We start from the raw sequence: 17,551 nt of genomic DNA on the forward strand, positions 1-17,551 counted from the left end.
ACAAACTATGGACTTTAGGTGATTATGATGTGTCAATGTAGATTCATTGATAGTAACAAATGTACCACCCTGGTGGAGGAGGTTGATAATGGCGGAGGTTATGCATGACTAGGGGTGGGGGATACATGGGAAATCCCTGTACCTTCCTCTCAATTTTGCTGTGAACCTAAAACTGCTCTAAAAATGAAGTCTATTAAAAAAAAAAAAACCTATTTCTAAACTGTAAACAAAGCTCATACTTAATCTATTTCGTAATCATAATCATCATCCTCCATGTTGATTCTGCTACTGGAGTGCTCTTCAGGTTTTGATTTCTTCTTGGTTTCTTTGTTTTTCTCGGTCAGATGTAAGTGATGCTCACATTGCCGCATGATCTTCTTGGAAGACATCCAGCTCTCCCCTTGTCGTTCAGCTGGTGCTGCACATTGTCCTCCCCTCACATCTGTGCCCTTGGCCTTCAGAACCTCCCTCGCTTTTAGGAGGCTGCACGTGCAATTCCATGGATTTCCATCCAGATACAGGTGCCTGAGACGAGGCAGCCCCTCCAGGGCTTTGAGGTCTAAGGCAGAGATCTTGTTGTTCCTGAGGTTTAGAACCTGAAGCTGCTTTAGATCCTTGAGCTCCCTCTCAGCAATGCCCTGGATGGCATTGCCTTTTAGGTCCAGCCTGGCTAAGGTCTCTGGGAGCCTGCAAAAGCACGGAAACAGGATGGGAGAGGAGGTCGTGACCATCATTCCACAATTGCCATGGACTGAACGACACCCACCTTTTCTGTATAGTTCTGTCACTTCTGAATCTAGAAAGTAGCTTTACTTTTAAAAAGTAATTTTAAGCACAAATCTCAGTCTTACCTATAGGTCTTAACCCTTCCTCATAAGTCTAGTTTTCTAATCCTTTGATTTTTTCTGGTTCCTGGTCATAAAACTCTATTTTTTTTCTTGTCAAACAGGGTCACATAAACAAATTGATAAGAAAAACACTAAGTTGCCAATTCTTTAGTTGGCAAAGGCTATGAATCAATAATTTATAGAAGTAAAAATATGAAGAAAGTGTTATTCTTCATGAATATAAAAAGCAAACAAAAAAGGACACAATATTTGTATGTATCAAACTAGATAGTGGGAGTGTAAGTTGGTATCACTTTAATTTGGCACCATGTGTTGTATTTAAATAATGTCATGCCTTTTGACCTAGGAAATAATAGGAGAAGTGAATAGAGATTTATTTACAAATATGTTTGTCACATATTTGATCATATTTATAATGGCAAAAAATGATAAAAGACTAATGTCCACTAATACAGAAATTAGGGGGTAATAAACTATTATGTGATTATAAAAATCATGTTTTCAAATAATTTTTTTTCTTCTTCTTCTCCAAAGCCCCCCCAGTACATAGTTGTATATTCTAGTTGTGAGTGCCTCTGGTTGTGCTATGTGGGATGCCGCCTCAGCATGGCCTGATGAGTGGTGCCATGTCCACACCCAGGATCCGAACTTGGCAAAACCCTGGGTCACCAAAGCAGAGTGCACAAACTTAACCACTTGGCCACAGGGCCAGCCACTCAAATAAATTTTAAAATACTAATTCTGTGAGAAAGCTTTTCTAATTATGACTTAAAAATCCAGGAGCAGGGCTGGCCCCATGGCCGAGTGGTTAAGCTCACATGCTCCACTTAGGTGGCCCAGGGTTTCACTGGTTCAGATACTACATTAAAAATAATTTAAAAAGTCATGTATGGAAAAAGACATGTGCAAAGTCAAAAGACAAATGACAAAAACCGGGGTAAACGTCTGCACCTCACATCCCAGACAAAGAGCTAACATAAGGGCCCTTAAACATAAAGGGCCCTTAAAAGTTGAGAAGAAAAGGTTTTAAAATAAAACTGAAAAATGGCAAAAAGCATGACTTGAAGTCCACATAAACAACCATACTCAGAATAGAGAAATGAAAAATAAAACCATACAGAGATGTCATTTCTGACTTAACAGGTGAGAATGTTATTAGGAATCAAGATTTTCATTGTAAGAGAAAAAGATACAAATATAAAATAAAAGAAGAAAAAACTCTCTCTAATGTTAAATATGAATTTGAAATGTCAGTGTGAATTCATAATTTAAAAAAATATATTTTCTAGATCTGTATGCTGAAAAGACCTAGAAGCAATATTACGCCCTAATAGCAATTCCCCCCCACCCCCCAATAACATAAGCACACCAAGCACACAGATCTTAGTTTCAGGATTCCATTTTCCACTTAAAAGAACAAAGGCTTCTTGGAGAAATGGCTGATTCCATGTCTGGGGTTCAGTGAGCTGGCACTTCTGAACCAGAATGCAATAAAATGTTCAAAGATGAGTAGAACACCCATCAGGATGGCACTATCAAAAACCAGAAAGTAACAAGTATTGGCAAGGATGTGGAGAAACTGGAACCTTTGTGTACTATTGGTGAGAATGTAAAATAGCGCAGTCACTATGGAAAATAGTATGGTGGTTCTCCAAAATATTAAAGATAGAATTACCATATAATCCAGCAATTCCACGTCTGGGTATGTACCAAAAGAACTGAAAGCAGGGTCTTGAAGAGGTATTTTTGCATCCATGTTATGCATCCATATTGAACTCGCAGTAGCTAAAACATGGGAGCAACCTGAGTGTCCATTGACAGATCAATGGATAAGCAAAATGCAATATATACATCATTGGAATATTATTATTCAGTCTTAAAAAGGAAGGAAGTTCTGACAAATGCTACAAAATGAATAAATCTTGAGGACATTACACTAAGTGAAAAAAGTCTGTCACAAGAAGACAACTCCTGTATGATTCCACTTATATGACACATCTTGAGTAGTCAAATTCATAAAAATAGAAAGTCAGAAAGTAGAATGGTGGTTGCCAGGGGCTGGAGGGAGGGGCAAATGGGAAGTTGTCGTTTAATGGGTGTAGAGTTTCAGATTTGCAAGATGAGAAAGTTCTAGAGATCAGTTGCAAAACAATGTGAAGATACTTACTACTACTGAACAGTACACTTAAAAATGGTTACAATGGAAAATTTTATGTTATGTGTATTTTACCACAATTGAAAAAAAGAGAGATAATGGACTCATGTCTCATGAACATAGGAACCAGCTTGGAGGGCTCCCACTAGAAAAATTTGGGACAATTTGAGTATCAAAATAGACTAGCAACTGTAGATGATCATAACACACTGAATTAATTAAGATCCATGGGTCCAGAGCGATACTTGGAAAACACAGAGAGAAAGAAAAAAATACTCTATAACGTTAAGTAGAAAAAATAATATACAAAATTGAACGATCCCAAATATGTAAAAACAAATTATATCTAGGCATAGGCTCTGGTTGAGCAATTATGGGTGACTTTTTTACTTTTCAGCACACTAAGTTTTCAACCTTGAACAAATATTGCTTTATAATGGGGGATGGGGGGGAAGTTTTCTTAAAACTGTTGATACAATGTGAAAAATATCATGCTAATGCCCATTGATAAAAAACAAGAAAGAATCACAATTGTGAGCCTGAAAATCTTTCTGTTATACAACTTTATATTAAGTGCTATTCTTTTCTTGAAGTACAAGAAGTTGGAAAGTTTTATAGGAAAAACCGTCCCTTCAAAAGGCCCTTGAACTACCATCCAAATGCTATTTTCATACAGTGTGAACACATTAGACGTATGTTCACGCCTTTTAGTATTGAGTGAAATTTATTGTGGTGGTCCCAATCATATGATTGCTATGTTGAAGAGACAAAAGCAAATGAATTTAACCATATTTTATGGCAATATTACTTTTCGCTTCTTATAGTATTATTCTTATACGAATTTCATTCCAAAAAGTTAACCTTTTAGGTTATTGGTACTTAGCCTAAATTTTGCCCTTGGTTTTTTCTTTTATATTGATATTTATATATATTTATGTTTATGTATTTTATATTTGCATTCATATCCTAAACTATACAGTAGATATACATATGTAAGTATTTGTGGTTTTGGGTATTTTAAAGTCTTATTTATTTAAAGTGACTTCTCCTTACTTGGAACAAAATTTCCCTAGCAAAGTAAATTAATTTATCAGGGAAAATCACTTCATACATTTTAACAGTTTGAGAATTAAATTCAATTTGAAGTTAATCCCCAAGACAATGTAATTTTGTGCACACACCAGCTTCTATAAGGTACATCTCTAAAAGTTACACAGAAAATCTCTTATAAATAGTCCCTTTTTTCCCCCTAAGGAAAGATGGAGTATTAATAGACTACGGAGCAGTAAGCCAGCCTCCGTTCCTACTGACAGAACAATGGAGCGCAGCTGGGGAAAGATATGATAAACTGCGCACTCAAAAGTCCCTACTTATTAAGACTTTAGTTCTAACTCTGGCCATGTTACTTACCAGTCTGTGGTTTTAGGTAAGTTATTTAGCTTCTTAAAGCTTCTGATTTTCCACCTTACAGATAAAAGTGCTCAGTACACAGAAGTCACATAATAAATGTTAGCTAATGAAAATGAGCAAGCCAAGTTTTCTTTTAAACTAGTTGAATTATTCAGTTCTGGGCTGTATAGCCAAAAATTGTGCCTGTTTTTAGGAGTACCTTTTTTTTCTTTCTTGTTTCTATGCACATTATAACCAAAATGGCGTTGTAGGAGAAATCACTTATTATCCTAGTTTTGTGACTTTGGGGCAGTCATTTATTACTTTGATATAATTTGTCTTTATAAGTCTGCTGTACATCAAAAAGTAGCCCTGATTTTAAGACAAACATGTTTCTAGAAATGCTGTATATTCTTTGGGTGGTTGTTGCTTTTTAGACTAAAACGGGCATACCCCATTTTGCCAGTAGATGGCACTTGAGTATAAGTGCGATAAAATGTTTACTGACCGCGTTAGGTTGTAGAAAGCTATTCTGGATTTGAATTATCCAAGGAGCGGAAAAGAAGAGAAGATGTAACATATTTGTTCACTGAGCTGCAGATTGGTGAACTGTGAAGCAGCAAAACGTGAGGCCCAGGTCTTGGACATTCTAAGTCCTAAGTAATAGAGTGTCTTGTTGACAGTAAAGCTCAGAGGCAGGATCCCGCGGTGGCTAAAATTCCCTGGCTCTGGAGTTAGACTACTGTGTTCAGTCCTCACTCCACCACTTATTGACGATGTGACTTAGAGCAAGTTTCTTGATACCTCTTAACAGTAATGTCCTAATCTGTAAAATAACAGGTAAAACAACGTATCGACCTTCACAGGATTGTTGTAAAAAATAACAAATGATTCTAAGTTCATCTGCTGGTCTTAGTAAGCACTTAATAAACCTTAGGTACTATTTTCTACCTCAATTAGCAAATTGAGACAAATATGGTAGATATTTGAATATATGTATTACCTAAAACCATATACCATTATTTTCTTGATGAAATGTCAAATGGAGAATGATGGGCAAAAGAAGGGATTTGTGGAAATAGTTTGTGGTAGGAGTAGGTTGCCTCTGTTTACAGTTTATTTATAGAAAACTGAATATTAAAGTATAATTTTATGTATGAATAAGAAGCTTGTTAATAAAAACGAAGGAAAGAAAGGGTTTACTGTTTAAAGCTCATAAATAAGTCTTAAAATTCAAATATAAGAAATAGATATTATTGCGTTTTAATTCTTTATGGGAGGAAAACCACAGAGTGACTTTTCTGGGTCATTCCACTTTCCAATTCAAAGAAAAGCCAGAGAGTGGGGGCAGAGGGTGATGGAGAATTTGAAAATCACTCTCTACAAGAACTTTCTCTCATAGCTGGCCAAATTCTTGACAGAGCAGACAGTTGTGTTGCTTAATTTAAGCCTCATAGAAAAAGCCCACTCTTGTCCATGCTCCTTGCCCCATTGTCCTTGCCCACTAATTCTCAACCCTGGCTACGCATTAAATTCATGTGCGGAGCTTTTTAAAAATACCGAGGCCTGGTCCCCAACCCTGGGGTGTCTGATTTAATCGGTTTGAAGTGAGGTCTGGGTATGAGTATGCTTTTTTAGAGTTCTCCAGATAATTCCATTGTCAAGTCAGCTAGCTCAGGCTTACAATTCCTTTATACATTCAATTGGGTAAAAGCATTGTGCTTTCTGTAGTCACTTATTAAAAACACAGATACCCTGGCAGGAGTAAATAATTAAGCTATTTTTCACTCATTAAACTGAACGCGATTACTTAACCAAATCCTTTCTAAAAGTCACCTGAAGAGAAAAGGCCCCTTAGTTCACAATTCTGCCCATGGCCGTCCTACCCTACTGAGAATACTTACGTGATATAGGCACTCCCAAACCTGTTTTATGAGTTTTTATTTTATACATGGCTTTCTTTTTCTTGCAGTAGGTGCATGCAGTAACAGAAAATAAGGCTTGCAACAGAGTAGAGAAGTTATTTAAGTAACAACCAGTCGTTGAGCCTTGAAACACCTCAGGCCTGTTCTTGCCTTAGGGCCTTTGTACTGGCTGTTCTGTCTTGACCACTTTGAGCCCCAGATAGCTTCACGGCAAAATCCTCGCCTCCTTCCAGTTTTTGCTCAAAGCTTACATTTTCAGGACGGTTACCATGCTTACCCTATTTAAAATTGCAACCAGCTCCTCCCGCCATGGTCCTGAACCAGTTAATCCTGCCCTTTTTTGTTGTTGTTAACACCTAACACTATCTAAATATTATGGACTTATTCATTGTTTATTGTCACTCTTTCCTGCTAGAATCTAAGCTGTTCAGAACAGGAAGTTTTATCTCTTATTACACTGATATATAGACTGTTAAAGTATCTGGCATATGGTAAATGCTCAAACATATTTGTTGAATTAAATTAATTGTATGTACATTTTTCTGCATTAAAAGAAATTACTTTCAAATCACCCTCAATATATATTTTAAAATACTGATTTCAGTTGAAAAAATCACTTTTTGATATTTTGCATCGGGTACAGCGGTGAAGTAAAAAAATCCTTTTCCAACTAGAAAAAAAGTGAACATCTGTATATATCAAAGATAATTTTTCCCTTTCTCAATGGCAAAAAAAATTGTTGTAACTAACAATGAAAATAAGTAAATAGAGTGCCATACGATTCTACAGAGGCCAAAGTTAGTATATTAATTATTGGAAATTTGATAATGATAATACATAGGGCAAGAAGGCTTTTTTCTTTTTCTATAAAGTTCTTAAGGGAAAAAGAATTCACTGGTAGGCACATATAATAAACAGTTTAAAGAGAATAGTAGTGCTTTATTCTAGTGTTTTTTTAATCTACTTTAAAATGTAGAACATGAAATAAAGTTTAAATAAATGCAACAATTAATGTAAATATGTATATTAGTTACAGATTATGACTAGTTAGGGAGAAGAGGTACAGTAGGTTGGGTATAGACGGAGGGATAATGGGAAGAGAAATTATTTTTTTAGTTTATTTTTTATTGCAGTAATGTTGGTTTATAACCTTATATAAATTTTAGGTGTATTGATTTCAGGTGTATCATTATCTTTTGATTTCTGTGTAGATTACATCATGTTCACCACCCAAAGACTAATTGTCATCCATCTCCACACCCATGTGCGTAATCACCCCCTTTTGCCCTCCTCCCTCCTCTGGAAAGAGAAATTAAGTGTCAGAGTATGAAGGGGTGTGTGTGTGTGTGTGTGAGAGAGAGAGAGAGAGAGAGAGAGAGAGAGAGAGAGAGAGAGAGAGAGATAAGCTGAAGAGACAACCAAAAATAGAAGGGAAGACTGACACAAATGGACTCACACATTCACAGATAGACACACAGAGAAACAAGCAGAGTCAGGCTAAGTCCTTTAAAGATCACAGCACTGAGAAGACTATGAGGTTCTCAAATATGTAATTCAAAATAAGTACGACAAATTATAAAGTTTTGAATTTTTTATGACTACTATTTCAATGCTTTTTAAAATATAAATATCTTACTGCATTTGCCCCCTCATTTTTCCCTCATGTCCTTGCTTTGCTGGTAGCTAAGCTCCTGTAGTCTGCCTTTTGCTGAATCCAGGCTGTACACCTAGAAACTGAAACACACTTTTACAAGTAATATCCCCATATGATGTTTGTTAGCATACTTCCCCAAAGCTGCATTGCATATTATCAGATACAGATCTCACCTGTTGGTGTCTTGTCCCACAGACAAGATAAATTAAGTTAGTGCAGGATTCAGTTTGAGGGCAGGAGATTCCAAATGCCCCTTTAAAACTTCTACCCCTGAACCCTTGGGTAACCTTGATCAGAACATTTGTGTTTGCTCTGACTACTTTCCTTGCCTGTATAATGTGCTAATTGCCCCAATCTTCAGACAACTTTCATAGTAGTTACCATAAATGATAGCGCTCACTTACTTTAGAGGGATAGACAGCAGCAGGTTCTGCTCCAGGGCCAGGTTGGAGAGCTGAGAACACCTCTGCAGGGCTCCAGCTTCGAACAAGCTGACGATGTTGTTGTCCAGAAACAAGTGTTTCAACTCTCGAAGGTCCTGGAAATCTTGCGCTGTAACTCTCTGAATCAGATTATTGCTAATATCAAGTTTTTGAAGCCTTGCTGGTAGTCTGAGGGGCAAAATTTGAAGCCGGTTTTGGGACAACTCAAGAGTCGTTAAATTGGCAAGAAGCTGTGCCCCATCAATGGAAGAGAGTGAATTTTCTGACAGGTAAAGATGGGAAAGATTCTCCAAGTGTTTCATATCTCGAAACCTCACCACTTTGAGCTGGTTTCTCTCCATTTTTAAAGAGAGCAAGGATTTGGGCAGATTCATAGGAATTTTAGTCAGAAAGTTACCACTGAGACTGAGAAATTGCAAAGACTGAAGACAAGTGAAGAAGCTAGCTGGTATCAGATGTAGTTTATTATTCTCCAAGCTCATATGTTTCAGATGGGGAAGTGCCAGTGGTCCAGCTACAGACTCGATATTGTTGCCATCCAACATCAAACTTTGCAAACTGACAAGGGAGGAGAGCATGCTGGGAGAGAGGGAGGAAATCAGGTTGTTTTTAAGTTCAAGGATTTTTAATTTCTCCAGTCCTTCAAAATCAGATCCATGAAGGACAGATATTGAATTATCACTTAGTTTTAGCACTTCAAGACTGGCTGGGAGAGCAGTGGGGACTAGTCTTAACTTATTTTTCCAGAGTTCTAAGGTCTTCAAGTTACTCAGAGTTTTGAAAGTGTCATTTTCTACTGACTCTGTTCCACTGGCCAGCAGAATAAAATCTTCCAGAGCCAACATTCCAGTGAAGTCAGAGAGCTAAAAAGGAAAGCAGGGGCGGGGAGGGGGCAGAAAAGCAGTAAATTAAGATTGTTGTGAAAAAAATACCGTATGCATTATCATTCAATATTAATGATACTTCAGATCTCCCTTCAGGATCTATTTAAAATTATCTCTTGGAAACGGGTGGAAACTCAGGTCCTGACTCATTTTACTTATGATTGCTAACAGTGTAAGACATCAAAAGCATTTTAAGCACTTTCACACACTATCGGTAGATATATAATATTGGTCAACTTTTGCTGCATATTCTCTGACCCAGCAAGTTTACTTCTAGCCAGAAATACTTACAAGTTGCATAATGATTTATGCAATAAGATGTTCTTTGTTGCCTCATCTTATAATAGCCAAAAGTTGAAACAACTGAAAATCTTTTACCGAGCTATTAACAGCTGCTAACTGTTAAGATTACAAGGGATTCTCACTATCTATATACATTTTGCATCGTTTAGACTTTTTAAAATTATAAGTTACATTTAAAAAATGTTTTTAAAGTATTAAAAGCAAAAATTTTAAATGTCCTAGATACTGCTGTCACTAGGATGGGCCTAGGTTTTCAACTATATTATCAACTATAAATGTCTCATCAACTATAAATGTTTTCAACTATATTATCTTTTGGAAAACCAACCTCTCTGCTCCCTACCCCACAATTTGCACTTCACCGATGAACAAGATCGGTGAAGACACAAATAGGATTCATGTGTCTCTGTCTCTGTTGAGCAAGAAGGTCATTCATACATACATCCCAGTCCTACTACTGCTTCTCTCCTAGATTTTAGGAATTACCAAATCTGATCTACTTTCTCCATGGTTTGCGAGTTCAAGCACTCTTATCTTTCCACATGTTCCCCAACCTTCTGGCTTGACATCCACCTCTTCTCCAGGATAATGTAATCCTTGGTATTGGTTCTTGGAGTAAGATCATGATTAAACAGAAGGAGGAATTGTTTCAGGTTTTCTTCAGCTTGATAAATCTTCATAAAATTTTCAACCTGCTTTAGAATTAAGCTGGAATTTGCAATGCACGATTTTTTATGTCTTCCTACCTACATTTTTTAAATATTTGATTTAATTGTGCAATTGAGCCCTTTTATAATATGAATGTATGATTGACACCTTCAAAGTGGGTTAATTTGGCATCACATATTTATTATAGGTACTTATATTCTGAGAGGACATGTGATGGGAACTACGGTAAAGTACATGTTAAAGCATCTTCTAATATGATATTCTAGTAGAAGGATCTCATGTTAAAATTTCCATAAACAGATATTTTTAATCATAATAGTTTTGGCAGTTGCCTTGGGTTATATAGTGCTGCTAACATTTGATATTTTCTTAATGATTAATCAGTTGTATTGATTAGACCTAATCCCAATAATAATAGCAATTTTTTTTCTTACACTTGTTGTGTATCTACAAGTGCCAGGTGCTTTTTTATATGTTGTCATTCACTCTCCTAATAACCCTGCAACTTTGCTATTATCAACACTGGCTTATGGACGAGGAAACTTGAAGCTAGTAAATGAAAGGGCTGAGAACTTCAGCATGGTCTATTGGACTCCCTTTCTTCCTTTGTTCACCATTCTCTAATGCATTTCTATTACATTTGGTCTAGAATTAATGGATTTCAAAAAAGACTCAAGATCTGGACATCAATCATAAAGTTTTAGAAAAGCAGAGATTTTAGGTAGTATCTAGTACAATCCCCTCATTTAAGGGATGAAGAATTTTAGGCCAGAAAAATTAAATGACCTGCCCAAGACTCAGTGTTCTTTAATCTACTCTCCATTCTGAAGTGACCTTTTCTATGCTTTTCTTTCACAGAAAGTCAAAAATGACTCTAGATGTAAATCTTTACCTCTTGGACTGTTGATCTCTCCAGAGAAGAATTAGGTGTTACTTGTACTGCCACTTCTACCTGAGTGACCACACGCCCTAAAAGATTGCTAGCTATGCAGCAAGTCTCAGAGATGACGTGGATCTCAATGGGCAATTTATTTGAGGATGGGACAAAGAAAGTGTGGTATCGGAGTTTCCATTTATCTTCATTTCTATTTGTAAGGTACACGGACTGGTCTGAATAGTAAATATAGTTCATATTCTTAACTGAACCCAGTGGATAGTTGTTTTATGAAGAATAGAGAACGTTTTCCTTTTCTTTTTGTCAGAGTCATTGCTGATTACCTTGGATTATTATTAATTAAAATGGCTACTATTGTCTAAGTATTTACTATGTTTAATCTTTACAAAGCCCTGTGTGTGAGCATGATTATTCGCTTTTCTGAGAGGGAAACTGAGCCTCAAGAAGGTGAAATAATCTGTCCAAGGATATCTTGCTAACAAGTGGAAAAGGTAAGCTTCCACCCCAGGTTTATCACCCCAACAAGTATATTTTTAACCTTAACTGCTATAGCATGCATCTAGCTAAGGAATATAGAATTCTGCTGCCACAAGCAGTGAGGAAGACACTCGCTGATTTTTCAACTTTTCAGTTGAATTTGCAGAGCTGGCAACAGGAAAAAAATTTTGCCAGACCTGTTTTTCCATGTCCAGGGCCTAAGCAGGGCTGTGCTCGAGAGATGTGGAAAGAGATGCTTTTGCCCGAGAGCTGACCTTGGGGCTGGCAGTGTTTTCAACGTTGCTTAAGCAAGACAAGTATGACACAGTATTAACAATCAGGCACAGGAAGCTTGGCTAGTATAATCCCTGCCACCACAGTTTTACAGTTTAGTGAGCCTAATAAACGTGTAGATAACAGTTGTAATAAAATATGAAAACTTTAAAAAAAATAAGCAAGTAAAGTGAAGGAGAACACAGGGGCAACTCCTGCCGGCTTCCCCATGAAATGCTTTGTTTCTGGTTTCACTTCCAAGCAGGCCCCACTCCAAGCATGAGAGGGCCTCACACCTTTCTTGGGCTCCTTATAGGTGCAATGTACACACAAAACTGACACACCCTCACTTGACTGTCTCAGACTTGTGTGAACTAAGCTAGCAAGGAGTTTATAAAACAATGTGGGAATTTTTTTCTGATCGTCAAAGTAACACGTGTTCTCTGAAAACAGTTCTAAAATTCTAGAAAGTAGGGAGAGAGTATAAAAATAACCCCAAACCCCCCCCACTCAATGATAAACTTGGTGCTTGTAATTTTTCTTACCCAGGAGGAGTTTGAGATAGCTTCTTCTCTTCCACAAAAGAGGTAAAGTACAGTCATTTTAATTGCCTGCCACCATAATGACACTCCTTTTTTTTTTTTGAGGAAGATTAGCCCTGAGCTAACTGCTGTCAGTCCTCCTTTTTTTTGCTGAGGAAGACTGGCCCTGAGCTAATATCCATGCCCATCTTCCTCTACTTTATACATGAGATGCCTACCACAGCATGGTGTGCCAAGTGGTGCCATGTCTGCACCTGGGATCTGAACCAGTGAACCCCAGGCCGCTGAGAAGCAGAACGTGCGAACTTAACCACTGCGCCACTGGGCCAGCCCCCATAGTGACATTCCTATTTGCCCTCTAAATGTAAGAGCTGAAACTATAAAGCTCTTAGAAGAAAATAGAAAATATTGGCATAAATTGTTCTGACCTTAGATTTGGTAAAGAAGAAAAAATAGATAAAATGGACTTAATGAAAATTAACATTTTTTGTGCTTCAAAGGACATCATCAATAAAATGAAAAGACAACCCACAGAATGGCAGAAAATTTTTCAAATAATATATCTGATAGAAGACTTGTATTTAGAATATATAAAGAACTCTTACAACTCATTAATAAAAAACCAAATAACTCAATTAAAAAATGGGCAAAGGATTTGCATAGACATTTCTCCAACGATGATAACCAAATGGCCAATAAGCATATGAAAAGTTGCTCAACGTCATCAGCCATCAGTGATATGCGAATCAAACCATAATAAGATACCACATAACACTCACTAGGATGGCTGTGATCCAAAAATAAATAAATAAATAAGAAATATTAGGGGCCGGCCCAGTGGCGCAGCAGTTAAATTCACACGTTCCACTTCTTGGAGGCCCAGGGTTCGCCAGTTCGGATCCCGGGTGCGGACATGGCACCACTTGGCAAAAGCCATGCTGTGGTAGGCGTCCCACATATAAAGTAGGGGAAGATGGGCACAGATGTTAGCTCAGGGCCAGGCTTCCTCAGCAAAAAGAGGAGGATTGGCAGTAGTTAGCTCAGGGCTAATCTTCCTCAAAAATAAAAAAAGAGGAAATGTTAGCAAGGATATGGAGAAATTGGAACTGTCATACATTGCTGTGGGAATGCAAAATGATGTAGCCACTTTGGAAAACAATCTGGCAGTTCCTCAAAATGTTAAACATAGAGTTCCCATATGGCCCAGAAATTCTACTTCTAGAGAAATGAAAATGTATGGCCATACAAAAACTTGTACATGAATGTTCTTAACAGCATTGTTCATATAGCCAAAAAGAAGAAACAACCCAAATGTCCATCAGCTGATGAAAGGATAAACAAAATGTATATACATACAATGGAATATTATTTAGCCTTTAAAAGGAAGGAATTTTTGACCATGCTACAATACAGATGAACTTTGAGGAGATTATTTTAAGTGAAATAAACCAGTCACAAAAACCACAGGTTTAGGGAGAAAGATTGAATTCCATTTGGGGCATGTTATTTGGAGATCCTTTTTATATATACAGGTGAAGAGGTCCAGTGGGCAGCTGGATTAGTCAGATACATGCGGGAAAGGTATGAATTAGAAACTCAGTTATGGGAGCCATCAGGGCTTAGATAAAGTGAAGTCACCTAAGGAGAGTGTGTATAGTATGAAAAGGAATGGCTGAGGATTGAGACTTCCTGGAGAAGCCAAAAAATAAGGGGCAGTGCACAAAAAGAAACCTACAAAAATGGCAGAAAAGAAATATCACAGAGGATTAATGAGCACATAAAAGTGTGGTGTCATGGAAGGCAAGAGAGTGAGAATTTCAAGAAAATAGGAGTGAGCCAATGTCTGAGAGAGAACAGTTTTAATTGTGTAGAGTAAGTAGAAACCAGACAGCACTCAAGTAAAGAATATACCATGAGGAGGTGAAGAAGTGGAGACAGTAAGTGCAGACTACTCTTTCACAGAGATTTGCAAATAAAAGGAGATAGTAGCAAGAGGAGACACAGAATTAAAAGAATTTTATTTTAGTGTAATGAAAGGAACATGTTTATAGGCTAGAACAGGGCACTAGTAAAGAAAGAGCAGCTGAAGATATGAGAGTGGGGAGAGTGATGGAGCAAGCTCTCGGGAGGTAAAGAAAGAGGGAAGCAAGAGCATGGGAGGGAAGTTGCCTTGAAAGGAGGGACATCCCATCTTCTCTGTCTAGAGGAAAGAGTTTGCACAATTAAATGGAGACAAGTTAGGACACAGTGAACAGGAATTGAGGGAGATCAAGAACTAATGGCCTCAGTTTTCTCAAGATTTGTCAATAAAATGCGAGCCCAGCCACTTGGTGAGAATAAGGAGGGCAGGTAAGAGAAGGTAATCCAAAACCGTACTGAAGTTTTGGCAGATGCAGAGGGAATGTGGGAGGCATCTGACGAAGAACTGAAAGGATAGATGGGTGATACTGAAGACCCAGATGAGGTCGAAGACCTTGAATTTGTGCTGGTTCTATAAATTTGTAATGGTTCCAAACCACACGTATACACACACATATGTGGATAGGTTGTGTGATCTTCTCCAGCAGGACCTAGCTGTCTAGGTATAGGAGAAACAAAGGGAAATTATCACCCTAATTTAAGAGTGAGGCTTTGCTGAATAGGTGTTGAGATAATTAATTGTGGGATGCAAAAAAGGGAAGAGGTAGGAAAGGAGATAGATAGGAGACAAACTGATTTTCTGGGAGGACATGAATAGATCTAGGGTTACAAGCCTCTTTGAAGTGGAGAGATAAGTTCAGAGTATAGCAGCTAAAAGGAAAGGATATGATGACCAGAGAGTAGATGTAGGAATTCAAGATTTTTGAATGGAGAAGTTTCAGGTATAATGAGGATTATGATATAACCAAGAGAGTAGATGGCTGTGTTGAAGTGGAAATGTAAATAGATACCTTTTTTATGAGTTCAAGGGAGTGTGAGACTAGGATATTGGACACTGCAGGCACCCAAGAAAATGCAGGACTTAGGATAAAGAGGAGTACTAGGAGCTAGGAGGGAAGGGCCCAGGGGCCCAGTATGAGACAGACAGAGCAAACAGCAAGTGTTACAGTCCAATGGCATCAACCTCAAAGAAGCAGGAATTTTTATAGGTAAATGGATAAAGTCCCTCTTTTCTTAAGGGCAGGAACTGTGAATTTTTCACCTTTTATCCACAGCCTCAAACACAGCATCACAGCATTCACAGTCCCAAACACAGTTGAATTATATGAACGTGTAATAGAAACATTTTTAATTGTGATATACATATATCTATATTTACACATATCGAGGTAGCATTTCATCTTATTGTCTGCAAAGCAGCAGCGCAGGGTCATCATCAGGCTTAGTTGATACTCCAGCGCTCGGCATCTCAAGTCCTCAGAACAAATATTTAAGCATTTTGCCCTTTAACCAGGTGTCTTGCTTGATTGCTGAGACTGACAGGGTCACACTTGCTCTCTGGCATTAGGCACGACTGGCTTAGAAGAGGAAAGTAAACAAATGACGACTAGGCTATTGTGCTTATTGAGCCTCCAAATAAATACCATGCCACGTATCTTAAACTCTCTGTGTTTCTGCACCTGTATTAAAATTTCTTAACCAAATGGAAGAGGGGTGTGTGTGTGTGGTGGTGGGGGGGGTGTCTTTATTTGAAAGGAAAGCACGTTCACCTGCTGCCTTTTTGCACCTAGAGCACAGAGAGGTATTTTCTTATCTTAGGATCTGTATCCATGAGGGAGAAGCAGTGACCAGTAAAGAGAAAATCAGAGAACTACAGAATTTTCCATCTAGAAGGAGGAGCCTGGGATCACCAATCTAATCCAGCCATCTCATACAGGTAAAAAGTGAGGCGCAGATGTCCTTTAACTGCTTGCCTAAGATGGTCACATCTCTAGTTAGTGAGAAAACTAGGATGCCAATCCTGGTCTCTCGAAACCTTTCAAAATACCAAAGGCCAAAAACAAAAGTTCCTTCATGTTATGAAAGTCAGACAAACCTACAGCAGTCTTTTCTGTGCCCTCTGAATAGGTAAGCACGAAAATAAAAGCCGTAATTAAAAATACAAAGAATGAGAACTGCAGAATGTGGCAAAACCAAAATTTATATTTCTTCTGTGTACGTTTCCACAAAGACACCGATGCCTGGTATGTAGAGTTTTATGAATAATTCTCATATGCTGGGTTCATCTTGATAGTCTTATAACGCTGTAAGTATCTTGTGCCTTCTATGGCATAAATAAAACTCTGTTTTTCCCCTGAAAGGACTTATTCTTAATCCTGGGGACATAAAGTGGCTATATGCTCTCAAACTCTTTTTGTTAGGAAAGAGCCATTTCTTTACTTTTGCTTCGCAACAACATAATTTAAAAAAAATTCTAAATAAAAACTGAAATAAAATATCATTAATTACAGATTCTGATTTTTTTGACTGCTTCCCTAAAAGGAAATATCCAGAGGCATATACCCATCTTGCAGGTGGCTATTGTAAACTACCCTAACTTGATAACCATCACTTTTAAGTTTTGATTATTTAAATCGAGTTTAATAACCCCACACTCGCCCTGTCACAAAATAAAATGGCAGCAACCTGAGTGTAGAATGAGTAGTTACCTGGAGGTGTTGAATTTTGCTGTGGCTGATGTAGAGGCTCTTGGTGGTGGAAGGAAGACCTGGTGGTACCTCTGTTAGCCTGTAGCATTGCACAGACTGCACTGCATCACAGCTACATCTTCCAGGGCAGTTAGGGTCGAAACCATGGCTAAGAGAGAGCAAAACAAGGACAGCATACAGCAGATGCATTTTCCCAAACAGGGCCTCTCAAGTAGCAGGCCAGGGTGTAGGTGATGTCTCACTCTTTATACCATGAAATCTGATAATAGAATCTTATGAATGTGTACTCTGTCAATGTAAGAAGACAGGTAAGAAAAAATTCTCAATTTGCCCGGGTTAAAATGTTAGCAACCATGACAAAGAAGAAGGAGCTTAAACATTGATAAGCTGCCTTAATATTTGTAGGTGAGCAAAACCCTATGTTATTTATGGCTTGGAAGCCTAATCTGCAAACACCTCTATTATC

At 37.8% G+C, this 17,551-nt stretch overlaps 1 protein-coding gene across 1 annotated transcript; it reads right to left on the minus strand.

Moving 5' to 3' along the window:
- Positions 1 to 239: 239 nt before the first annotated feature.
- On the minus strand, positions 240 to 17,274 carry LOC124246594 (nephrocan-like). Its single transcript, XM_046674908.1, has 3 exons — positions 17,086 to 17,274; positions 8,376 to 9,277; positions 240 to 687 (listed from the first exon to the last, which is right to left on the minus strand). Exons 1-3 carry the CDS (start codon positions 17,272 to 17,274, stop codon positions 240 to 242), a joined length of 1,539 nt encoding a protein of 512 aa, XP_046530864.1.
- Positions 17,275 to 17,551: the final 277 nt, after the last annotated feature.

The sequence above is a fragment of the Equus quagga genome, chromosome 11 (genome assembly GCF_021613505.1).
Source record: "Equus quagga isolate Etosha38 chromosome 11, UCLA_HA_Equagga_1.0, whole genome shotgun sequence".
Classification (NCBI taxonomy): Eukaryota; Metazoa; Chordata; class Mammalia; order Perissodactyla; family Equidae; genus Equus; species Equus quagga.

Bases quoted from the DNA above. Each gene is read 5' to 3' on its own strand.
- LOC124246594 (XM_046674908.1), bottom strand. From the start codon at position 17,274: ATGCATCTGCTGTATGCTGTCCTTGTTTTGCTCTCTCTTAGCCATGGT. The intron at 9,278-17,085 runs GTAACTACTCAT...TTTCCTTTTTAG, and splicing joins GCAAAATTCAACACCTCCAG to CTCTCTGACTTCACTGGAAT. The intron at 688-8,375 runs GTAAGTGAGCGC...GTGCTTTTGCAG, and splicing joins CTGCTGTCTATCCCTCTAAA to GCTCCCAGAGACCTTAGCCA.